Source organism: Neltuma alba, unplaced genomic scaffold (genome assembly GCF_004799145.2).
Source record: "Neltuma alba isolate B1F8T4 unplaced genomic scaffold, ASM479914v2 tig00011259_pilon, whole genome shotgun sequence".
Lineage (NCBI taxonomy): Eukaryota > Viridiplantae > Streptophyta > Magnoliopsida > Fabales > Fabaceae > Neltuma > Neltuma alba.
In genome coordinates this window covers 98691-125765 of record NW_021635972.1, presented here as the reverse complement: position 1 = coordinate 125765, position 27075 = coordinate 98691, and the positions used below count along the sequence as shown (strand labels likewise).

The window sequence follows — 27075 nt, the reverse complement described above, 5'->3', positions numbered from 1 at the left end:
TTGGTACATTTTTTTTTTTCATTTTCATTCAGTGAAAATTATTTTATTTTAAAAAAATCGAATTTTTTTTTTTGCTGACAAAACTCAAATAATATTAATTCAAGCTAAAAGTATCAATAATGCAAGATAGTGCTTCTTAACTTTTCCTTTTCCGGCCACCACCCTTTTCCTGCATAATTTGTATTTTGTAATCATGACCAATGGTTTGATATTTTGATCTTGTGCCTGCCTTGTTTCCCACTTCTTTTGGTTTATTCAAAATCTCTTCTCAAGTTCACTTACTTCCACATGGAAAGGAAAAACAAAATCATCACTTCCTTTTTCCCCTATGGTGTTCAGAAGTCATTGAATTTGAATGCACCAGTCACTCAAACCTCACATCCACAATTTTTTTCCCCAAATGATGAAGAGACCATGGCATGTAAAGTGAAGAAAAATCCAGTAATTTACGCTGAGCTGAACAAGTTTAAAGGAAAAAAATAAATAGAAGTAAACAAAATATATGAAGAAAGCACATAAACTCAAACAAGAAGGTAAACCCTTGAGGATAATCCGGCAGAACATTCTTTGCCTGTATAACTTTAGCTTTAGAGCAAGCAAACTGGATTGTTCTTCACCATGTATTTCTGCAATATATGTTGTTTTTTCAAACTCTACAACTAGAATTCATTCTATTTCCTCTTGTCCTTCAGAAGGGCACTGTATCAACTCTAATATGTTGACTACTTCAGCCATGTCTGGACGGTTTGATGGCACCTGTGATGCACAGATTAACCCTAATTTTATCACAGGAATTGCTTCTTCTGCGGCAAAATTTCCCAGAAGCCTTGGATCAATACACTGATCCACCTTTCCCTCCTCCAATGCTCCTCTTACCATGTCACACAGAACAACCACATCATCCTCCATATACTCCACAGGTCTTTTTCCAGTCACTATCTCCAGAACTAGGATCCCAAACCCGTATAAATCACATTTCTCGGTTATCTTCACTGTGCGGCAAGCAAACTCAGGAGCCATATATCCGAGCGCACTTTGAATTTTGCTGCTCAAAACACAATGGTCTAGCATTGGTAATAGCCTCACCAAGCCATAATCTCCTATTTTTGGCTCACCAGAGCAGTCAATTAGAACATTTGTTGATTTCAGATTGTAGTGAATTATGTTCATTTGGTGCAAATGGGCTAACCCTTTTGCCATGCCGAGCATAATCTTGAACCTTTGTCGCCACGACAGCATGTCTTTCGTATTTTCATCATGTAGCAGCTTATGTAAACTTCCTCTGGATAGGTACTCATAGATCAGAAGCTGCAAGGATGAAGTCCAGTAGTAACCTTCAAGTGCCACTAGATTCTGGTGCCTCATCTTCCCAAGTGTTTTCACTTCCCTCTCAAAGTCCTCTTGGGATTTGACCAGACTAGAGACAGTAAGCTTCTTGATTGCAACAGAACGCCCATCTCGAAGAATAGTGCGATAAACAACTCCAAATCCGCCACGACCAATCTCATTGTCTTTATTGAGAAGATTATGAGCCCCATCAGCAAATTCAGCTTCTCCAGTAAACATCACAAGTTTGCCATAGTTTGGATCTTTTTGGGGCGAACAACTATACTCTTCACCACCGGATAATGCAAATGGCGCAGCAGAACGTGACATTGAGTGACGTGCATGCATATTTAGCAGTGTAACAGCCACCACACCAATGGTGATAAGAGCAGCAGCTCCAATAGCAATAAGGGCAGAGATACTGAGAATGACCTTCTTATGACGACGGTTTTGAGAGGAAGGGCCAGAATTTGAGCCAGAAGAGTTTGGGTTAAGGACAATTGGTTTAGGATGAACAGATGGGCAGGAGTGATTAACAATGGAACCACATAACAATGGATTGGCAGAGACAGATGAGGGAGAGATAGTATTGAAGAAGCCCCCCACTGGTAGCTCACCGTGAAGGTGGTTGTAGGAAACATTAAAGGAAAAAAGGTGGGAAAGATTTGTCAGCTCCTTTGGTAAGCTTCCAGAGAGTTCATTCCATGACAAGTCTATGTGTTGAAGATTGGATAAGTTTGCTATGGCTGAAGGGATTGAACCAGTAAGCTTGTTGTGAGAAAGATTCCTGCACCATTCAATTCAAATCAGCAAACAGAAATTAGACTCTTCAAATTGAAATTTCGATTTCACAATTGTATATAATATAAGCAAAGAAAGGAGAACAGGAGTCATGGCGGAGAGCTTACAGAGCTGTCAGGGATGAACACTTATCAATTTGAGTTGGAATTCTTCCACTCAGGAAATTCTTCTGCAGTCTCAGTTCACTCAATGACATCAACCCTTCTATTTCAGAAGGAATGCTTCCATTAATCTTGTTGCCACTTAGGTCAAGAATGAACAAAGATTTAAGCTCTCCTATACTCACTGGAATAGCACCAGAGATATGATTGGTGGACATGTTTAAGACTTGCAAGCTACTGAGACCCCCAATGCTAGATGGAAGACCACCAGAAAATGCATTGGATGACAAATCCAAAACCTGGAGGCCATAATAAGACGTTGGTGTGGATGAAAGCGAAGGAATATTGCCCTTAGTGAAGTTGTTCCATGAAAGTGAAATACTTTTTAAACCCATCTTAAAAATCCACGAAGGAATGTGGCCTGACAACTGATTGTGGCTCATGTCAAGAGCCAAGAGCTTAATGCAGCTGCTCATTGAGTCAGGCAAGTTTCCTGTAAGTTGATTCCTTGATAGATTTAATTTGTTCAGGGAATCAAGATTTCCTATTGATTTAGGAATCCAATCTGAGAATGCATTTGCAGAAAGGTCCAATATCTCCAGATTTTTCAACTCTCCAATCCAGTCAGGGATGCCTCCTGCGAATGAATTCCCCTGTAAACTGAGAGTTGTGCATGAGCTGAGTTTCTGCAATGAGTCAGGAAGTCTCCCAGAGAGAAAATTATCACTGAAATCAAGTAATTTCAAGAGCAAGCAACCTCCAATACCCTCAGGAAGCCTACCGATTAATCGATTCTTCTGCAGACTTAACTCTCTCAAATCATTCAGGTTCTCAATTCCCTCAGGAATCTCTCCTTCTAGCAAGTTATTGGACAGATCAAGTGACTGTAATCCCCTCAAGTACCATATCCCAGAGGGTAATTCTCCAGAAAGTTGATTCTGGGAGAAGTTAACAGTAGCTAACATTGAGCAAGAGCTCAGAGAATCAGGAATTTTACCGGAAAGATTGTTTCTGGCAAACGAAACTGCTCTTAAAGACCCACATTGCTGGAAAAATTCTTGTGGGATTGGTCCAGAGAGATTGTTCTCGCTCAAATCAACGAGTTGCAAGCTCCATAGGCGAGGAAGATCAGGGATGATGCTCCCTGTGAAGTTATTTCTAGAAAGTGATAGAACTTGCAGGAACTGCAATCTCATCAACCCTCGATCAATATGCCCGGAAAGAGAAAACCCGTCAAGGACTAAAGCAGAGACCCTACGGGTCGTCGGGTCGCATTTGACCCCGACCCAATTACAGGGACTTTCATCATCTTCGTTCCAACTAGAGAGCACAGCTTTCGGGTCTTTTAGACCCTCTTTGAACGCAATCAACCCCAAGACATCATCGGTGAACCCCGGGTCGGTAGAGATGACCAGGATTGGAGCAAAAAGAAGAAACAGGAAATAGCCCAAATGCATTTTCAGAGAGAGATATTCAGACACAAAAACGCAGAAATGGTGCAGAAGAAAGCATAGCATATGAACTTGACATCACAAAGAGACGAGATTTCTGGCAAGCACGAAGGAGGTAGAAAGGACAAGCGAGAGACGGGAGAAGTTAAAAAGAATACAAATCTCAGTGAATATAAACAAAAGGGGGAGAGAAGGAGAGCAAAGTAAAGCAATTTGAACAGCAAATTCACTTTCCACTTTTTCCCCGGCTTACAGTTTCAAGGAGTTGTCATGAAGGAAGCAGAAAACACAGAATGAACAGTAAGAGTGAAATAAGAAGAATGAGGAGGTGGTTGTGGAGTTATGAGTGGCAAAGAGAAGGATGGAGAAGAAGGGGATGAGAGAGTAATGGAATAGAATTCAAAGAATTAAAAAAACAAAAAAGGGGAGAGAGAGGGAGAGAGGATTAGAGGCGGAAGGAGTGCCGAGAGAAGGAATAAGAAAATGGAAGGAACATTGGGAGGGGAGAAGCCATTAATGGAGGAAAGTCAGGAGTGCGTGTTGGTGGGAACCAGGAAGACGAGAGACTGTGAGAAAAGCATAAATGACAGAGAGAGAGAGAGAGAGAGAAGCATGCAATGAAAGTAAAAGCTTCCATTTTCGTGGCACAAACACATTAATTTAGAGAGAAAGGGGGAGAGAGAGAGAGAGAGAGAGGCTTCTTTTTTACGATATGGGTGTGACGCATGTGAATAGTCATTGGGTCAAACCCGAATCCTATGAATGATCCATGTGGCCACTTTTCATCTCACTCCCTCCCACCTCAAAATGTGCATAGGTTAATAAAGCGTCATCTTGACTGTATTTTAAACACTTTAAAATATCCTATGCAGCAATACTTTTTCAGGCGGGTTGAGTACTTTTAAATTTTTTTTTGTATCTAATATTTTAAATTGTTAAGAGTAAAATTATATTAAAAAATATTTTAAGATGTTAAATGTATTTAAAAAATACTTTAAAATGATATATCACAAAATGTTTTAATATTTTAAATATACCTGAAAAAATATTTTAAAATACTAGATATACTGAAAAACTATTCCATGTGCTAAGTACACATTTACCCATTAAATTATTACTCTTTTGGCACTGATAACTAAATTAAGATGTACAGTTAAGATATAAATTTGTTTAAGAAATTTTCACTCAAGAACATTGTACATTTAAATTTTTTTTAAGTACAAATTTATCTTAAGACTTTAAAAAAATTAACATTTACCAAAAACAATAAGGAGGTGTTTGGGTAGCATCAGAAGTGTTCCTAAAAGTATTTTTTTACAATTAGAGATAAACCCATCTATATATTTACTTCATATACCGTAAAAATACTTTTAAAATCATGATTTTGATTCTATCTAAATACTCCTCAATGCTGGGATGTGTGTGTTGGGGGAGCGTTTGACTTTGGAAACTCCCACTGCAATGATACTCAAAGGAATAAACAGTAATCTACAACTGATCTCAAATCCCCATCTGAATGGTCCCAAGAGGCCAAATCAGACACTTGGGGAAAACGTCAAAGCTCAGAGAACAGTCAGCCTCTTTGAAAAACTTCAATTCTTCTGTGTAGCTCTTGTGCCTGTGTGTGTGTGTTTTTTTTTTCTTTTTGTATTTGCCTATGTAATTCTTTTTTTTTTTTTTTGGTGTTGAAGCTTCTCAGTCCCAAGGCCACACACATGGGGGGCACGGTTTTTGACTCTTTTTGCCTTCAAAGGCAAGCAAATATGCTGTTTCACTCATGACTGCTTATCCTTCTCTATCCTTCTTAATTATTACAATAACTTCTTCAAGTTATATTCACATGCCTCTTTGTGTTGCTATCAGTGGCTTCTCATATACTAGTTCCAGTACTTAATACAAAAGTTTATTTTATTTTTATTTTAAATATAAACTCTCATTTACTTTGTTCTTATGTTTATCCTTTTTTTAAAAAAAATAATCCTTGTAATAATTGTAGTTTTAGCCAATATAGTTGATTAATAATGATATTTTAAGAAAAACAGTATCAAAAAAAAATATTTTAAGATGTTGAATATGTATCATAAAATATTTTAAAATGCTGGATGGGTCAGAGAAAATATTTCGGACTACCTAATACACTTTAACCTTTTTAAATAATGCAACTTTGGCTTCAGTTGTATGTAATATATCCTCAGTTATGTGTAAATAACTTTTATTTTAGCTAGCCATGCACAATTGGAAAAAAATTGCATCGACCGAAATTAAATTGTATCGGCTCAAATTCAATTAGTTTTAATCAATAAAACTTTAAAATAAGTATTTTTAACAATTTTTTTCCAAATAAGTTCCACTGTTTTTTAAACGAAAAGAAACATCTAAGCTATTGAAGAACGGAGATGCTTGTCACCCACACTAGGTACTGTACTGCAATTTCTCATGATTGTATCTGAAAAGGGTCACTTGCTCATCGGGGATAGCCATTTACTGCGTGTCAGTGGCGGATATGGCGCTGCCGCCCAAAAGTAAATCAAAAGCGTGACAATAACAACTAAAGGCCCTTGCATCCCAAATAAAAAGGGACAACCAAGGTCCAATAATTTGGGTCATGATTCCTTAGATGTTGAGTTGGGCTAAAGATCTAGCCCAGAAGATGGTTACTGTTTTAAATTTCTAGTGGGCCGGCCCAATAGTTGATTACGCAAAAAGGATGTAGACCATAACTTGAGCCCATTTCTATTTGTTCTCTCAGTCTTGCTCTCAAGGTTCAAGGGCTTGGTGAAATGTCAAGGGCGTGTTTGGAACGCAGAGCAAGTTTTGATGCATACTCATCAAACAGATTTTCTTCTCAAAATTATGGGCTGGTTTGCTTATGTTTTTTTTTTTTTTTTTTTTCTAAAACTGTTTTTTAAAACAAATTTTGAGGGGAAAAAAAACCAAAAGAACATGTTTGGAAGATTATTTTTAAAAATTGATTTTAAAAACAATAAAATATAAAAATTTGTTTGGATGATTAATTTTAAAAATTCTTTTTAAAATCAACTTAAAAATGTAAAGTGAATTCTTATAATGTAAACTAATCTGATAAAGCTAGTAAAAAAACTAATTAAATAAAAAATCAAATAGAATAACCAATAAATAACACAAAAATGATTTACTACAAATAAAAATTAACATGGTTAAAATTTAAATGGACATTGTTTTAAACAAAGTCCCAAAAATAACATCTAATCATATCAATTAACATATAATTCATAGAATTGTGATGAGTCCGTCATATCATGCTGAAATTTCTACTATGCTTTGATCCGATAGTCTTGAGAAGTTGTCCAAATTATAACTTGTACTTTCTACATTTATGTTTCCCATCAAACTTTGAATTTCTGAATTTGTGTTTACTGTTAAATCCTCCGCCTATGCTGGATCCATATTCTCCCATTCCATAAACAACAAATCAGGTCGACCCCCACTATTATAAATTGCTATAACTCAAATCTTCCCAACACGCGGCGATGCAAGACAAGGAGCTCTGTTTTTGGAAATGGAACATCTGTGTGCGGTGCAAAGAATAGCTCCTTTATATGAATATAACATTAACTCAACTCCTTAAAAGTAACAAGAGAAAATCCTGCATAGAAAAAATGAACTAATGACGTTCCATTAAACAATATAGTGCTACGTAAAGAATTAAGTTGATCTGGAGAAACATGCATCATTTCAACTCATACTGAAAATAAATGTTGCAGATGACTCCAAAACGAAGAAAATTTAACTATGTATTCATAGTAGAACTATATGAATATATTACTATAATCACTATATATAAGTTGTTAGCCACCTAGCTACCCAAGAGTATATCTCGAGATTCCCACGCTTGAGCCCCACGTAGCAGTATATTCCTTTATTGGCATGCCCTTTACTAGTTCTTCTGCCTATTATAATAGTCCAGCTTGGCCTAGCACTTTAATCATGCAAGTATAGTGTTTTAATGACGGTTTGATCTCATATTTATCTATCATTGGAGTAAAATAGTCCCTAGCTTCATCGACTTCATATCCGTCATAAAAATCTTCCAGCCTTCCTTCACAAGACCACTATGACTACAAGCCAGTAAAGCACCAATAAATGCAACATTATCAAGCTTAAAATGATAATTTTTCATCTCATAAAATGTATTCAAAGCCTCTCTACCATAGCCATGCGCTGCCAATCTAGTCAAAAACAACATTTTTAACAAGCATTTCATTAAAAATTTTAACCGAACGATCAATGTACCCACATCTTGAATACATGTCAATAAGAGAGGTACCCAATGAAACTATTAGAGGCAACCCACTCCTGGCAATTACTGCATGAACCCAAATCCACAATTCTAATGCACCGAGGATAGAATCATAGATATAACACTTAGCATAATAACCCCATCCAGTTTGACATCCTCCTTTGATTGCATTTGCTGAAAACGGACTAAAGTTTCGAAAAGAAAATCATTCTTCACAAGGCAAGAAATCATAGAGGACCAAGAAAGTCTTTCTGTGGCATTTCATCGAACAGCTTGAGCGCCATGTCTATGAAGCCATAACATTCGGAAAAATTAAGCAATGCATTCTAAGGACAAGTGATGAGAGTAACGAGAACAATGAGGGTTACAACAAGGAACAAAAACAAATGATATACACAAAATTTGACTAAATGAAACAGATCAAGTTTTAGTTTAAAAATCCACTAAATTAATCTGACAAAAAGAGAGAGTAGAGGCTGAGGACTCACTGATTGAGGACTAAAGAGGGAGGAAGGAGAAATTTGAGACGGCAAGCACCGAGCAGAGAAGCCAGCGAGCACCAAGCCGAGAAGATGATGAGCAGCGAGCACTAAGAACAAAAGGTGAGAGGACAACAAGTGAAGCGTCTGGTAGTAAGATAGAGAATCTAAAACTAAAAATGAGTAGACCGAACCGAAACTGAAAATTGAACCAAACTGAACTTAAATTTGGTTTTTTAATTTGATTATTTTGATGTTTGGTTTGTCTTCAATTTTTATTTTAAGTTATTTTAGTTTTAACATTGGGTTGGTGTCTTTGAAAAAAAAAAAACATTGGGTTATAACCATATAACCGATTGTGCCCCAAAAGGAGTGAATAGAGAATTAGAGACTAAAATTTTTTTACCTTCTCTTCTACCCCCAATCAGTCTAGTACTTCACTCTGTGCAGCACCCTTATGCCCCTGCCCTCCTCTCCTTCTCACGTCACATCAGGAATCATAGTCTCCAACACTCCATAGTCTCTCTCTTCTTTTTTTTGGTCAAAACCATAGTCTCCGATTTAGCCCACCCTTTCAGTTCGAATAATAATTACAATTTTTGTCCTTTTTTCCTTTTCAGAAAATTATAATTAGATTCCACATAAGGAAATTAAATATAAAAAGTCCTTTAAAATTATGAAATTATTTTGAAGTCCTAAGAAACTTTTTTGCAATACATTTTATTTATTTAATTACCAAATTGTCCTTATTATTTTTTTAAAATTTGCATTGACAACTAAAAAAGCAGTCGTTGATAACTTAAAGTGTAAGAACTGACAACTATCATGATAGGTATTGACAATATATTTTCTCAGCACGTCACAAAATGTAATGCATGAGTTCTCAATATCTACTGCGATAGTTGTCAATCCTTACACTTTAAGTTGTCAACCATTGCTCTTTCAATTATCAATAAAAAAAAAAAAAAAGAGGATAATTTGGTAATTAAACAAATAAAATTTATTGCAATAAGGTGTCTTGAGACTTCAAAATAATTTTATGATTTTAAAAAACTTTTTTGTGTTTAATTCCCTTGAATGGGACCTAATTGCCATCTTCCCTTCCTTTTTTTGCTAATCAACATTGCATTGGCTTTTTCTTAAGTAATAAAGAAGCCCAATATTAGTTTTGAGCTGCTCTAACATCTTTAATCTAACCCCATTTCAGTAATATTTTTAATTTAAGCTTCTCATATAATGAATAAGCAGAAGGATTTATTGCAACATAAAAAAAAGCCCAAAAACTAATTAAAACTATTATGAATATTACATGATTAGATACCCATAACCCTAATCCTTAAAATTCTTATAGGATTCTTCATTTTCAAGTGTCACAAACTACATAACCTCCCTAATAAATGACTTGGGAGGAGTTTCTTATTATTAATGTCATTATGATGCTCTTTATTCCTTTATAACTTTAGTATAGGACTTCAATACTTGAAGGCTTATAACTAGAAGCCATGCATAAGGGATTTGTCTCATGAAACAAAGTGAATGAGAAAAAGGATATTGTCTTCTCTATCTCTTGTTTTCTTTTCTACTCTCTAGTCTTTTCATTTCTTCTAGTTTTATAACTCGTTATCAGCACGACCTTACTTTAAAAATTTGAGGTATAAACTCTTTTTAAGATAATGTATTCTTCTCATAATCTAATTATCTTCTTACTCAGTCATCATAATATATATCTATACATTGTCCACATATTAACTTTATATTATCTCCTTTCTCAATTACCATGTTTTATATTATATAATGTTATTCTATTGTTCTTTTCTTCAACATTTTAATTTTGTCATTACGTTATATATTTTATTTTATTTATTTTATGTTGTGCACATATTTTGAATTTAATTATTTGTGATGGTGTGAAGGATATGCACAGATCTATTGAAGGCATTCAGAATGCCATTAAATATGTGAGGTCTTCTCCAGGAAGGTTGCTTAAATTCAAAGAGCTTGTTGAGAAAATGAAAGTTGACTCTAAGAGCCTACTAACTATGAATTGTCCAACCAGGTGGAATTCAACTTACATTATGTTGGAGAATGCCACTAAATTCAGTGGCATCTTTGAAAGAATGGAGAAAGAGGATAATGATTACACAAACTATTTTGTGGAGAAAGCATTAATTGGTCCTCTTGATGCTTCCAATTGGAAAGATGCTAAAGAATTTGTTGTCTTTTTAAAAGTGTTCTATGACATCACTTTGTAATTTTCAGAATCACTTTATGTTACCTCAAATGTATGTTTCTAACACATAACTGATGTGTTTGTTATCCTACATATGAGGGCAAATAATCCTAATTTTTTTGGTGTCTAATATGGCTAAGAGGATGAAAGGCAAGTATGAAAAGTATTGGGGAAGATTGGAGAATCTCAATGGTTCTTGACCTTAGATATAAAATAAAGTTTTTGAAGCTTGCTTTTAATGAGATATTTCCTGATTCTACACAACGTGAAGCCATGACAAATAGAGTTACAAATGCCTTATATCGTTTGTATGACTTCTATTCAAGTGGGCATGAAACAAACACATCTGAATCTCAAAAACAAAGTCATACACAAGCATCAAGTGACCTGCTGGTTTAAGTCAACTTCAGATGGCAATGTTGGAATCTAGGCCTCTACTGCAACTATTTGTTACCCAAAATGAGGTTGGGGTTGAAATAGATAAATATGCAGAAATGGACGAGTATTTTCAAGCTGAGTTAGTTGATGTGCTTCATCCTAACTTTGATATTTTGGCATGGTGGAAAGTAAATGGTTCCAAATACAAAATCCTTTCATTGATTGCGCGTGATGTCTTGGCCATGCCTGTATCCATCGTGTCTTTAGAATTTGCATTTAGTACGAGAGGTCGTGTCATTGATGAATTCAGAAGTTCCTTATCATCAAAGATGGTTGAGGCACTAATTTGTGCACAGAATTAGTTATCTCCATCTATATCAAAACTAAAAGGATTTGATACTAATAACTTCAATGATACTGACATGGGTAATTTTTATTCTTTATTTATTTAATTTATTTTTTCAACTTTGTTTAAATACCTTATACTACTAAGGCACTAACCAATTGTTCTTTTTCTGGTGTTTTTTTTTTTGCAGAAGAAGAATTAACAGCTTCAATTTCAAATCTCTTGGAAAGTTAAATTGCTTTGTAGTTGGCTCATGGCTGATTGCTTTGATTTAGCTTTAATGTCATGGATTGAAATTTTATATTATTGTGTTTTGCTTGTTTTGGTTGGATTGATTGTGTTATGACTGTCTTGGAAATGGATTGTTATGGTGGATTGTTTTGCTTGGATTGCAGATTTATTATTGTGTTCTTGATTGCTAAAAGGTGGTTTAAAATATTAAAGGACTTATGATGACAATATTAATGTAGCAGGGTGTGTTTCAGCTTTGGATTAGCGACTCCATGTTTCAGGAACAAAAAAAAGAATGGTAGTCCCTGCAGCATTTTATCCATAAACAGTTTACTTATTTTCCAAAGGCGCAAGTCCATATAGATGCACACTTTAGTATTTTCAATATATTGTGAAGTGATCATTTCCCCTTGATATGAGTAAATTAGCGAGGCATTTAAAAAAGATGGCATGTGTATTGTTGATAATTCTCAAACCAGAATGTACTGCTCAGATGCATAATGTGTTATTCTCTACGTGCTGGTGTTTTTTAAAGTCTTTGATTATTATTATATTATGTAGCATTAATGGACCAGAGGAGTTTTGCCCCAAAAAAATTATTGCAAAGGCCCAAATAACATAGAGAAAATGCCAGTTGCCCAAAAAAAAAAGAGGAAATCCATCAGGCCCAACAGAAAAGGTCCAAAACTTGAAGGGGAAAAAAAAGCGAACGAGAATTGGGATGGGACAAGGGCAAAAGTCCTGTCCCGTCCCTGTTCACCGGGACGGGCCTGTCCCAGTCCCGTCCTGTCCTGTGAACACCCCTAATATTATGTTACTTTATTTTTTTCCTTTTGTATTTTGTCTTATGTTATCATTCTGTTTTTATTTTAAGTCATTTTATTATGGTGTTCTATTGTAAAAAATTTTGTTATTTATGTTTTTTTTATAATTGATGTAATTTATTTATCATCTCTATTTGGTATCTATATTGTTTTATGTTATTTTATTTGTGTTGTACTAACTCTTATATATGTGTGTGTCATGTGTATAACTTATACTGTCTATATTTTCTTTTCTCCCATTGTATTTTTTATATTTATTTATGTCATTTATATAATTTATTTATAATAATTCCTAATAGTATTATACGTGATTATGTAATGTAATTTATATAATTATAGATATATTTATTATTTATTATAAATATTTATTTCATTTATTTCACTGTAACATTATCTCTTTTTAATTTAAATTGTTATTATATATTAGTTAGTTTATTGTAATATTTATATATATTTATTTATATTACTGCTTCCCCCCTCTCTCTATATATATATTTATATTATATACATTGTCTTTATATTATGAATTGTAACTAATTATTTGTGTTGTTTATCTTTTCCGTTCTCATACATGTCTATTTGTTATTATTTATTTATTTATGTTTGCTAATAATTTTGAAGGAACAATATATTTATGGTTGACTTTTGAATCCTAATATTTTATTTATTATGTTTCAATGTTCATCAATTTTATTATAATTATAATTATTATTATTATCATTTTAGTTTGATCCATGGCCAATTTTACCAAACTCGAGTTTACGACCCTTGATATCACGGGAAAAAAACTATTTTGTCTTGGGTTTTAGATGTTGAAATCCACTTAGATGCCAAAGGTCTAAAAAATGCTATTTTACTGGAAATAAAGCAACTAGCCAAGACACAGCTAAGGCCATGATTTTCCTACACCACTATTTGCATGAAGGGTTGAAAGCCGAATACCTAACGGTGAAAGATCCATTAGAATTGTGGAATAATTTAAAAGAAAGATATGATCATCAAAAAATGGTAATTTTGCCTAAAGCTCCTTATGAATAGATGCACTTGAAGCTCCAAAATTTTAAAGCTGCAATTAAATATAATTCAACAGTTTTCAAAATAAGTTCTCAATTGAAATTATGTGGTGAGAAAATAACAAATGAGGGCTTATTAGAAAAAACTTTTCAACTTTTCATACTTCAAATGTGCTCCTACAACAACAATATTATGAAAAGGGTTTTAAGAAATATTTTGAATTGATCTCATGTCTTCTTATGGTTGAACAAAATAACAAGCTATTAATGAAAAATCATGAGATTTGTCTCACTGGATCAGCTCCATTCCCTAAAGCAAATGTGACTATACCCAATAATGATCATATGTGTGGGTGTGGTCATGGTCGTGGTAGGGGACGCGTTAATTATCGTTATTCTGGTGGTGGAAGTAACACTTATAACCCAAATACCCACCAAACGAAGAAACTTGGTGATGGGCAGAAAAAAGATAAGAATGGCACTTTAAGAGTTGTTGAAAATCAATATTACCAATGTGGTATGAAAGGACATTGGTCATGTACCTGAGCATCTTGCAAAACTTTATCAAACCTCTATAAAAAGGAGTTCAAATAATGTGGAAGCAAATTTGACTTTTCAAATTGACGATGTGAAGGTAAATTTTGCATACAAGAATGATGATGTCGATAAGCTGGGTGATGTTAATGGCCTCGATGCTATGAAACATCTGGAGGTGGCTGATTTCTTTAAGAATCATGATTAGAAGAGTTTGGATAAAAAAAATGTTTTAGTTTGCTTTATTTATGTTTTTTAAATTTAGTTTATGTTTTACTTATGTTTACTTCCTTCTCTTCTTTTAAGAATGTTGTTGATGATGTACTTGGAATTTATGTTAATGCATTTCTTTTCTTTTGGTGAAGAATATGGATGTTTCTCTTCTTTTGTTGGGTACAAGAATGAAGATATATGCCTCATAGATAGTGCTACAACGCACACCATACTCAAAATTAAAAAAAAATATTTTGCTTATCTTACAATAAATAGTGCAAGCATCAATACTATAGTAGGTAATACAAAACTAATTGAAGGCTCTAGAAGAATAATTATAATATCACCTCGAGGAACAAAATTTGTTATGAGTGATGCTTTATATTCCTTTAACTCTCAAAAAAGTTTATTAAGTTTTGAATATATTCGTCGAAATGAATATCATGTTGAGACTATAACTGATAAGAATATTGAATATCTACATAATACAATGGTAAGAAATAGAGAAAAATGTTTCATGAAAAAATTGCAAACATTATTCTTTACTTTGTACTATACAAATATTAGTACAATTGAAACAAATACTACAGTAAACCAGAAGTTTATAGATAAAAATGCATTCATTGTTTGGCATGACCAGTTGGGTTATCCTGGATCAATTATAATGCGAAGAATTATTACAAATTCACATAAACACCTATTGAAGAGCCAGAAGATTATTCAATGTAAACATTTTTCATGTGCTGCTTTTTTTCAAGGCAAATTAATTATATGGCCTTCATTAACAAAAGTAGGAGTTAAATTGCCTGCATTTCTAGAGTGTATCCAGAGATATATTTGGACCTATCCATCCACCATGTGGACCATTCAAATATTCTATGGTTTTAATAGACACATCTATAAGATGTTCCCATTTGTGTTTGTTGTCAACATGTAATTACCATTTGCTAGATTACTTGCTCAAATAATTCAATTAAAAGCACAGTTTCCAGACTAGGCAATTAAGACAATTCGTCTTGATAATGCTAGTGTGTTTTCATCTCAAGTTCTTAATGATTATTGCATGGCAACTGGAATAAACTAGAAAAATATGTTGCTTATGTCCACACTCAAAATGGCCTAGCAAAGTCATTCATTAAATGCCTCTAATTGATTGCTAGATCAATGTTTTTGAGAACAAAACTTCCCATTTAAGCTTAGGGATATGCAATTTTAGTTGTAGTAGCAATTATACGCATCAAGCCAACAAGTTATCATAAATTCTCCCTGTTACAATTGGCTTTTAGTCGGGAGCCAAATATTTCCCATCTTAGAATTTTTGGATGTGCGGTATTCGTCCCTGTTGCTCCACCACATCACATAAAGATGGGACCTCAAAGAAGGTTAGGAATATATGTTAGCTATAAATCTCCTTCTATAATCAAGTATTTAGAACCATCAACAAGAGATTTGTTTACGACACGTTTTGACAATTATCATTTTGATGAGATAACTTTTCTAATATTAGGGGGAGATAATAAGCAGCTGGCTAAAGAAATCACATGGAGAGCATTATCATTATCTCATCTAGATCCTCATACACAACAATGTCAATTTGAAGTTCAAAGAATAATTCATTTGCAAAACATTGCAAATCAACTGCTAGACTTATTTACTGACCTTAAGAGAATTACTAAGTCTCACATTCCAGCTAGAAATGCCCCAATTAGAATTGATATTCCAACAAGACAACTAGAAAGTGCAAGTGAAACCAAATCACACCTAAAGCAGAGTAGACCAATCGGTTCTAAAGATAAAACTCTTAGAAAGAAAAAAGGAGCAAATAATCATGACGGTCATGATAATCAAATTGAGGAGCAAGTCCTATAGGAGAGGACCGAAACATTACTAATCAAAAGACTTCAATGAGGTCAGGTACCTGAAAATAATGAAGAGATCTCGATAAGTTATGTGATTACAGAAAAAAGATAAAATCGACAAAATATAGTTGTCCTCAACATTTTTTTCCTCATATAATATTGCTGTTGAAATAATTAATCAACATGAGGATCTTGAAGCTACATCAGTTAAAGAATGTAGGCACAGAGATGATTGGGCCAAAATAGAAAGAGAGTTAAATTCACTTTCAAAATGTGAGTTCTTGGACTTGTAGTCCACATATCAAATATTGTAACACCAGTTGGGTATAGATGAGTTTTTGTGCCTAAACGAAATGAGAAAAATGAGATCGTTAGATATAAAGTACAACTTATAGCACAAGGGTTTTCACAGAGACTTGGTATTGATTATGAAGAGACATATTCTCCTGTGGTGAATATAATTACTTTAAGATATATAATTAGTTTGGTAGTTCATAGAAAACTTGAAATGCGTCTAATAGATATTGTTACAACATATTTGTATGGTTCTTTAGATGCTGAAATTTATATAAAAATCTTTGAAGAATTTAAATTGCCAGAAATATGTAAGAATTCTTGAGAAAATTATACAATTTGTTTGCATAAATCCATATATGAATTAAAACAATATAAAAGAACGTGGTATAACCGACTTAGTGAATATTTATTGAAAGAAGGTTATACGACTAATCCAATTTGTCCATGTGTTTTTATAAAAAGAAATGGATCAGAGTTTCTCATCATTGTTGTTTGTGTGGATGATTTAAATATAATTGGAACTGCCAAAGAGCTTCAAAAAGCAGTTGATTGTTTAAAGAAAGAATTTGAAATGAAAGATCTTGGAAGAACAAAATTTTGCCTCGGCTTGCAAATTGAGCACTTACCAAATGGAATTTTCTTCTATCAATCAACTTATACTGAAAAAGTATGAAAGTGATTTTATATAGATAAAGCGCATCCATTACCTACTCCTATGATTGTAAGATCACTTGATAAGGATAAAGATCCTTTTCGCTCTCAAGAAAATGAGGAAGAACTACCATATCTCAGTGCCATAGGTGAATTAATATATCTTGTTAATTCAAGATGATGTGATATTGCATTTGCTGTTAGTTTATTGGTAAGATTTAGTTCTTTCCTAATAAGGGGGCATTGGAATGGAATTAAGCATATATTTTGATATCTTCGAGGGACAATTGATATGTGATTATTTTACTCTAATAAATCAAAATCACAATTAATTGGCTATGCGGATACAAGATTTTTATCAGATCTACATAAATACAAGTCTCAAATAGGATATCCATTTATTTATGGGGGTATAGCTATCTCATGTTGTTCAACAAAGCAAACTTTGTTAGCTACCTCATCAAATGATGCAGAAATAATTGCAATTTATGAGGCAAGTCGAGAATGTGTTTGGTTAGGGTTAGTAATTCAACATATTCAAAAAATATATGATTTTTCTGTAGAACAAAAGATTCCAACAGTGTTATATGAAGATAATACAGTATGCATAGATCAATTAAAGAGAGGATATATCAAAGGAGATATAACAAAACATATTTCTCCAAAAGTCTTTTTCACTCACGATCTTTTGAAAAGTAGTGATATAAATGTTTAGCAAATTTGCTTATGTGACAACCTTGCTGATTTGTTTACGAAGACACTATTGACTAGAACACTTGAGGAGTTAGTATATGGTATTGGAATGTGTAGACTTAAAGACATAAAATGATGTTGTCATTAAGAGGAGTAAATATTGTGTTTTTTTTCCTTCATTAGATTTTTGTCCCAATAGATTTTTCCTAGTAAGGTTTTAATAAGACATAATATTTGTTATGGACATCCAAGGGGAAGTATTATGAATATTGTAAGAATGGATGCCCATAACCCCTGACCCTAAGAATTCTCATAGGATTCCTTACCTTCAAGTGTCATAAACTATATAACCTCTCTAATGAATAATGACTTGGGAGGAGTTTCTTATTGTTAATATCATTTATTATCTTCTTTATTCCTTTGTAACCCTAGCATAGGACTTCAATACTTGGAGGCCTATAAATAGAGGCTATACATAAGGCATTTGTACCATGAAGCAAAGTAAATGAGAAAAAAGTCATCATCTTCTCTATCTCTTGTTTTCTTTTCTGCTCTCTAGTCTCTTTATTTCTTTTAGTTTTGTAACAAAAATTGAATTATTTTGGTTAATTTGGTTCAATTATTTGCTAATGTTTGGTTTTAGTTCGGTGCCTAAAATGTGTATATTCTGGTCATTCAATTATTTCGGTTAGTGAAACAAACCGAACCAAAAAACTGATTGCTTAACCTTATCTAAAACACACTACCACAATTCTTACTATTAAGAGGGGATTAAAAAATTTAGTTTTCACCTCGGCACTAGGCACCTATTACTTTATGATAGAAATAAACAATTCTCCCTCCGTTCTTTATTATAAGAGACGAATAACCGATTTGCGTTGATAAAAAAACAGTTAAAATTAGTTAAGAACAATCAATGTGTAAAAAGTATAATTTTTTTTCCAAAAAAACCCTCATTAATAAGGAGAGAGAGCATGTGAGAGAACAATGGTAAATTATTCAAAGAAAGAGAAGTGGGAAGGAGAGAGAGTGTGAGTTGGAGACAATAAATATAGGTAAAATAGAAAATCAACACACAAAAATAGAGACAACTTTTAAGTGTCTCTTATATATAGGAACATGACATAAGCATCAAATGTCTCTTATAATAAGGAACAGAGGGAGTACATCATTTCCTAAAATATTAAAACTAAAAGGAAGAGACATTCTAGATAGCCAGCTACGTTACTAGAAAAACTGGTTTTCGTGCTATAAATTTGTCATGGTTTTAATTTCCGACACATCAAAAATCATCACAAGAGTCTTGTTTATTTTCTCTCAAGACTTCAAGAGGAAGGGCAACTTATCACTTTTTCTCACATTACTCCCCCAAAAACTAATCCCCAAAAACTAATCCAAACACATTTGCAATTTACTGTTTTCCTATTCACCACTTAACAAACAACCAATTTTTTTTTCATACTTCCTATGGTCCTATTAATACCATCACACTTTTTTGAATAACGAAATTTTTGTGACTTATTCTCAAAGAGATTTTCCATCATCTTCTCTCCCAATAAAGTGATGAATCATATTAATCTTGAGGTCGTTTTGAAAAATTATAATTTTTTTTGAATATTTAATTAATTTTTATCTTTTTTTTTTGTGGAAAAAAACCTAATTTCTTTAATCTCATGAAAGTAATTAATAGACCCTTATAAAAAAAAAAAGCATACCTAAAGTTACATTGTAAGTCATAAGAGTATTCATAAACATCATCTTATCATGTTACCAGTCACCCTGAAATATCAATTAATATATTTATTTGTTTCTCAATAAACATGGTAGAAAATAATATGCTAGTTTATCACTAAGAATTGTCTAAATTTTTGGGCCAAGTTCTCCAATTACTCACCTTGCAATTTGTCACACTTGTCAATTTTTACCTCATTATAAATCTCCATACAATCAATTTCAATTTGGTTTTCTTGTGTTTGGTTTGAGGAATAGTGAGTAGAGGTTCTTTGCTTCAGCTCAAAAAAAAAAAAAGGTAGAGGTTCTTTGCTTGCTTTGGAGGTATATGCGGCTGGTGCGAGGATCTATGCCTTGCTTCCCTCGTCAGTTGTTGCTCTAACTATAATAGGCTTTCTAGGCTTCCATTTGTTGGAATCAAAGCCTACAGATTGGCCTAACGCAACATATTAATCCAATATATTTCATAATTGTGTCAATACTTGTCTAAAATTTAATACTATTGAACGAGTACTATTGAATGAGATTCAAGTGTTAAATTAAATTATATGTGATTTTTCCAATACAATTTTTTTTATTTATAAAATTCAAACTCTCAATATCACTTAAGAAGAATAATTGCCTTCTAGTCGACCTAATTATCATTAATTATAACCACTTTTTCTTTCATTTTTAACCGTCAATTAGTATTAGTCATGGCTAAAATTTCTTTATCCGCCCCTCTGAAGTCACAATTCACAAGGGGGACCAAGCAAATTAACGAATGGGAGTGATGTTAGTCATATTCTTTAGTCTCTTGTGCAAGTTAAAGAAGAAAATGACACTATACATAAGATTGATGCTCAAGCCGTATATATTAATGTAGAAAATAAAGAGACATAATCAATTTTTATTATTTGGACAATCCAAATCCAAATGACACATGCATGGTAGAATTGCACCAAATTTGGACTTATAAATTGGCCAAAAAAAAAAAAGAAGGGTGGCATAAATATTAAATTTGTTCATATTAAATATTTTTAATATATTCTTAATAATATTAGAGCATGCCTCATCAATCTATCCCAAAAAAAATGGGAAAATCTTAAAAAAGTGATTGTTGAATTTCAAAATGACAAATCAAGAATTACTACAAAAATATATTGTTATTTACTTGGTAAGTGTAGTTATTTTCTTTATAAGTGTAGTAACCAATACCGATTTGTCATTTTGAAATTCAACAGTTACTTTTTTTGGATTTTTCCAAAAAATTCCCTCCTATTCGCTATCTTTATAGGCTGATGTTGTTCATAACTTTGGTTATTCTAAATATTATCCTTCTTAATTATCTTCCTTCTTCTTCCTTTTCTATTAAGCTAGGACTTAACATTCATTTTATTTAGAAAAAATTATAAAAAAATGTATGTTAAATTTTAAAATGACAAATAGATAATTTTACATGTCAAAACGATTATAAAAATAGTCATTTTTTTAAAATTCAACAGTATTTTTTTTGTTATTTTTCACTTTATTTATATAATTGATCTTTTGCTTTAAAGAAAGCGTGCCTCATGGATTTGTTTTATTTGCCAAGGTGCCTCGCTATCTACTGTTTTCTACAAGAAAATCTTAAGAAGAGAACATAGGGGCAGAAAATATATTTTGGTGATGACGTGTCATCTTCCCAAGTCTCCGGCTTCACTCCAAATTACGAACGACAAAGCTTCGCTCTCTGCGCTGTGTTTGGGAAATTGGACAGTCCTCGTCAATTCAAAAGCCTCTTGCATATTCTCCTTCCATTTTTATTCTTCTTCTTCTGCCTTTTGTATTCTTCACAAAATCCCTCCTTTTTCCTATTTCAACCCCCCCACCTTCAACTCCTTCGTCAGCTTCGCCTCCTTTCAAACTCTTTCTCTATCTCTCTCTACCTCGTCTGGTTTGTTTGGAGCCCACCCAGAGATGATTTCCTCTCTGAAATCTGTTTCCCTTATAAACCCTAAACTCTGCCTTGCCTCAATGCCTTTGAGCAAGGCTCCGGATTCTCTCAAGTTCCATCCTTTGCTCAGAACTCCCAATTCCACGCTCTGTGCTGTCCCTAGCGGTCTTTTCCCAAATGGTTTTCTCACGCTCAATCGCCGTACTCCTTTAATTCTCGCTTTTGCAGCTGCGGGGGATGACTCGGTAAGATTAAAAAAATAGAAAATATGAAGAGTTTTATGCTTCTGATGAACTCGAGTTATTGGAAATGCTTGAACGGCATTTTGCAATGTTTATTACGATATTGTAGTGGTGACATTCAGTTCTTTTACCATTGAGGAAGGTCTGCGATTGATATTCGCAGTCTATATCATCTGAATTTTCTTTAAATTGGTATATAGTTGTTCGTCTATAATTTCTGGACGCATATGCTTCTCGCCCAATCTGCTGAGTTATGTGGTTTCTTTCCAGCTTAGCCCTCTCCCCAAAAAAAGGAGAAAACGATAACTAAGTATCTTACGAATCAAGATTACTCTTAAGGACTATAGACTCGTTCAAATAACTTATGCACCTTCTTAAATTTATGATTTATGTTCCAGATGTTAAATGTTCTCATCCCAAGTTACAATGTTGTTTTCATCCATAATTACGGGGTAGTTTAACAAATTTAAAATATCCTTGCAGTATCGGAATGATTCGGTTGTAACTTCATGAAGTATGAGTGATATCTTTTAGAATCACCAGCGGTAACTTATTTCTACTGCATAAACGGGAATTTTGAGTTTTAGGTCTTTAGCTATTGTTAATATAAAATTATGGATCCTTAACGGTCATTTTCCCTTCTATCATCTTCCCCTCCTCAGACCTCCTCTTGATTTTATCTTACACAAATATTCTTCATCTGTTCTTGCTACTCTGAATTGGAACTGTAAGATGATATCTGTCTTATGCAATTAAAACTTTGAAGCAGAAAGATATTGAAGTGGATGACGGAAGGGAGGAGCTTGAAATGGGATCTCAAGAATCACAAGAAGCGTGGAAGCAAGCTCTGGATACCTTTAGAGAACAAGCGAAAAAGGTTCAAGGTATTTCTCAAGAAGCATATGAAGAGTACTCAAAGAAAGCAATTATCATTTTGAAAGATACTTCAGAACAGTTGAAGGTACAAGCAGATAAGGCAAGGCATGACTTGACTGTGGCTGCAAAAGAAATTGGTGAAGAAGGCAAAGGGTACATTACCACAGCTGCTGAAAAATCTCCTGAAGTGAAGGAGATTGTTGAAACATTTACCTCCCCAACCGATGATCTCAGTCATCTCTCTGGAGTGCGAGACTTCTATGTTGGTATACCATATGGTAAGTATTACGTGGTGGGGCAATTTTTTTTTTTTTTTTTCCTGGGGGGGTTTGGTTGGGATTTTACACCTATTGCAGAAAGTCGTCTTGCTCAAAGAAAGTGAGTAAACTCAAAATCTCAGAGTAGAAGCATTTGAACCTAATCCAACCCCTATGGCCTATACAGATGGCATTCCATGAAACAGTTTAATAAAAATATCCTACATGTGCCAGTATGACTTCCACTGTGTCAAAGGCGAATTTCTATTACCCCCTATGCTAGCCAAATACTGATGATTAATAATATTCCTTCTTTTTAATCTTGTGATTTTTTTGCAGGTTTATTACTCTCTATTGTAGGCTTCCTTTCCTTTATGTTTACAGGAAGCCTTGCAGCTGTTAGGTTTGGGATGATTTTAGGTGGTCTTCACACGTTTTTAAGCATTTCAAGTCTAAGAGCATACAAAAGAGGAGAATTTTCTCCCAGAGCTTTGAATGGCCAAGCTGGTAAGTTTACGTGATTGAAAAAAATGATTTGAATCACAAAAAACGTAAAAAGATAATCAGAGAAGAATTATCAAAATTCAGATGTAGTCATCCTCAATATTTCTTTTTAGCAATTATGCAATTGCTATCATTTTATGTCTCAATTTGATACCACATCTGGTGTGTGTCAATGCAATATAATCATTAGACTACATAAATTGATTGTAACAAGTCAAAGGATTAGTTGGTCATGAATTTTACAAAGGACGTGCAATAGCTAAACTAATAAGCTTATTAAATTTATTTGGGAGCTTCCTTTACAAAAAGTTTATGCTTATGCAATATAAAAACTTGCTAATGTTTCAAATGATACTCCCTCTATTCCTATCTATAAGAGAATTTTGGGAGTGTAGTTCTTTTTCCTATTCATGAGGAACAATTAGCCTTTGTCTAGAGCATTTATTATAAATTTCCTGTTATGATCTTATTAAAGAGAAGAGATGATAAATGAGCCAACTTAGTCAGTTTCTTTCTCTAAGGGTATTACTGGAAAAAAGTATCTATTACTTATTTCAAGCTTATAATTGAATTTAGTTACTTTCCTTGGTATTGAGAAAGTGGATATTTGATTTTTATTAAAAGGAACGAAGGTATTAGTGCAATTGGCTATTGTCAGAAGATGTTACTATTAGTGTCAGATTTTTTGGATGATTTCAAGTCTTTTCTTACTTTTCCTTAAACTTTTCTGTGATAGTTATCTCTACGGTTTTGAGTTTTGACTAACACGGCGGCAAGAGCTAGAAGGAAAGTAAATCTGGTAGCTAACAACAGTCCTCTTAGGATTCAATGAGGCTAGAGAGTTGACTGTACAAATTATATTCTTTAACAGATGGCAGTCTAAAATGGAATCAGTTTACCATTTTAGTTAATTTCCAAGATCATTTGCATCTTGCCACTGTCATCTTTGGGTGAATTTCTAACATCACCTTGTTTATCAAATTGAGCATTTTGCTACGCTATTTTTCATTTTGCCACGTAGCATCTAATTGTTTAATTTTGGGCTTAAAACTGATTGATATTATGATATTCTCTCAAATCAGGGTAGCAAGGTGCTATTGGCTTATTTTGAGCCATCTTTGCTTTATTTTCATCCTGATGTATGTGGTCAAAATATTTGTTAGCCCTCATCTACTTGACCACTGTAAGATCAACTTGCATTTGTTACATGTATGGTCACTTAGTTGAATATGATATTCATTGATTATCAATGCCTTCAAGCTTCTTTTTCTTGCTTTTCGTATACTTAATATTACAAATGTTTTTTCATGAAAAATATTACTCCTTCGGTCTTGAATATAAGATCCACTTTGTAGTGTAATTTACACTACAAAATGGGTCTTATAGTTAGGACCGGAGGAGTAGTAAAATACTTTCTACTTTACTAGCCATAACGAAAAATGGACAAGTATTTGTTTTGGCATCAAAACCTATGATTTATTTAACTGATGGTGCTACTGTGTTCTAAATGTTAGCCTAACATCATGATTAGTATTTTCTTCTATCATGTTTTATTGGTTTCTTCCATATTTATAAGCTTACTCTAAATTTATCGTTGGACTTGCAGCAATAGCCACCATATTATTCATGCGGGAGATAATCTTACTAGGCAAGGTAAGGCATTTGTATTTTAAAGTTATTTGAATGTGAGAAAGCGTGAATAGCCAAAAAAGATAACCTTTAAGGTGACTCACACACAATGATAACAATTTTTAAGATACTGATGGTTTCTATTCCTTCTTTCCTTTTGCTAGGGGTGTCCTGTAACTCGGTTCACTGCTTTGATCAGGTTCTTGAAATCTTCTTGTTATATATTTAGCATATATGTGACCATTGTTTGAAAGCTGTTGCTTTTCTCTTTACTTTCCGGATTGGTCTCTTACATGTGCATTGATTTGAATAGGCATGCCTCCCTGCATGAAATGGTTTCTTATGTCATTGATTTAAGAATGTTTCTTACCCTGCGAATTGTAATGTGGATAATTTCTGATTATCTTGGATTGCTGCTGTTTCAAATGTAAGAGGAATGTAACAGTTTTTTTAACTGAAACCAGATTTTGCTAATGTTATAATGATTTGATTTGTGCATCATGAGTTGAAAGCTCCAAGTTTCCCCACTCACATACACATGAATTTTCCATCTACTGAAGTTGCTATAGCTAACTCAGAGACTAGCATTTTCAAGTAAATTGACCCTCGACACTTTCTTTCCATGCCTTGACTTTCTCCATAAATAAACTATTACATATATTTAATTATCCATTTGATTTACTGACCTGTGGCATTGAGGCAAATACATTATTCATTCACTGCTATAAAGAAGCAATATGAAATTGTGTTTAGGAAGAAAGTGAACCATGGAGAGAAAGTATTGGGATATGAGGGGATTCATTCCTCCAACACCCCCCCGGGGGGGCCCCCCACCCAAGAAAAAGAAAGAAAAATTTTCGATAGTTTGGTCATTTGCGCTGACCAATAGAGTAGGCTGTAAAGCAGGGGCTGAACTACCTGAGGTGGATGATTTATTACTGCTCTGTACTTTACCTGAGGTGGATGATTTATGACTGCTCCGTACTTTAGCCATAATACTTAGGTCCCATTTGGTATAAAGCACTGAAAATGAGGGGTAAAGATTAGGATTGAAATTGAAAACAATATGTTAAAAGAGTATTTAGTATGAGGCATTGCTTGTTACTTAGGACTGGGCAAGTGGTATTCCTCCATTCCACCTACAAGAGATTATCTAATCCCATGTAATTGTAATGAGAATTTATTCATGCTAAGTAATTTTTAATGACTTTTCTCAATCTCAATCTCAATTTCAATCTTAATCCCCACGCTTATCTCTCATTTTTTGGTGACTTGAAATAGTGCCTTGAGTGTAGAAGAATATTTGCTTTTAGATGTTTAGTTTTTTTCTTAGTTTATTGACAAGTAAATAAATTATGTTCCTCTACCAAATGGGTTAACTATAAGCTGTAAAACCCCCACCTTTTTCTTCCTCTCTACATAGTAGAAGGCATGTTCATGAATTAATCACATAAATGGGTTCACCTTTAGCAGAATTACTCTTCTGAAATATTCCGATAAATTTATTATCCATGTCCATGAAGCTATATTGCTTCGTTCTCAGTGACTAAGATTTTATATCATAACAACCATTTTGTCCTATGCAGCGGCGCAGTGGCGGCATTTTATGTCTATAGATTGGTAGTGGAACGTAAACCACTCAAGGACTCAAACTTGGAAACTGGAAAAGGAGATTAGTTTAATGACATAAGGTTAGAATTTTGATGTTTGTTGTAATTCACAATGCAAAGATGTCTCTTACACATCAGATCTCTTTTATAGTGTCGGCGTTACTACTTTAATTTTCATTTGCCACTAAGAGGCAGAGGATCTGCTTGAAAAATCTTAGGGTAAATTTCTTTTTTGGCCAAAAGAGAAGTTCTGGGCTTCTTGCCTTATGGGGAGTAAATTTTTATGTTTGTTTATAGTTTGATTTGTTGAAGAATCTTGATCGAATTTAATAAGTGGTTTCATGTAGTATTGTGATTTGAAGTGGGCAATTTTTTATCCTGTGTCTTCAATATATGAAAATATATTAATAATTTTAGAGTTGGAAGAAAATACATCTAGCATTATTAACTAATTGATTACTTTATAAAAAAGCTAACTTCTATTTAGGTATGCATCATTGAATTCCTTTCCTTGTTATCAAGTAAAACTCTTTTTTTTTTTTTTTTAAGCTCTCAATGTGGAATAGAACGTGGTTGTTCTTTGGTACAATTATTTTGTATCCATT

At 33.5% G+C, this 27075-nt stretch overlaps 2 protein-coding genes across 3 annotated transcripts; one reads left to right on the top strand and one right to left on the bottom strand.

The window, feature by feature from the left end:
• Nucleotides 1-501: 501 nt before the first annotated feature.
• Nucleotides 502-4270, bottom strand: LOC114763154 (leucine-rich repeat receptor-like protein kinase PXC2). Its single transcript, XM_028952763.1, has 2 exons — nt 2235-4270; nt 502-2113 (listed from the first exon to the last, which is right to left on the bottom strand). Exons 1-2 carry the CDS (start codon nt 3743-3745, stop codon nt 667-669), a joined length of 2958 nt encoding a protein of 985 aa, XP_028808596.1. The 5' UTR covers nt 3746-4270; the 3' UTR covers nt 502-666.
• A 16895-nt stretch (nt 4271-21165) lies between these two features.
• LOC114763152 (protein FATTY ACID EXPORT 3, chloroplastic) lies at nt 21166-26845 on the top strand. 2 transcript variants are annotated; one of them, XM_028952760.1, is made up of 6 exons: nt 21166-21597; nt 22361-22748; nt 23067-23234; nt 24838-24884; nt 25025-25059; nt 26447-26845. In XM_028952760.1, the coding sequence occupies exons 1-6, from the start codon at nt 21376-21378 to the stop codon at nt 26535-26537; spliced, it is 951 nt and encodes a 316-aa protein (XP_028808593.1). In that variant the 5' UTR covers nt 21166-21375; the 3' UTR covers nt 26538-26845. The 2 variants fall into 2 exon arrangements, with proteins under 2 accessions (XP_028808593.1, XP_028808594.1); XM_028952761.1 differs by having other exon boundaries at nt 21170-21597; nt 22364-22748.
• The last annotated feature ends 230 nt before the right edge of the window (nt 26846-27075 follow it).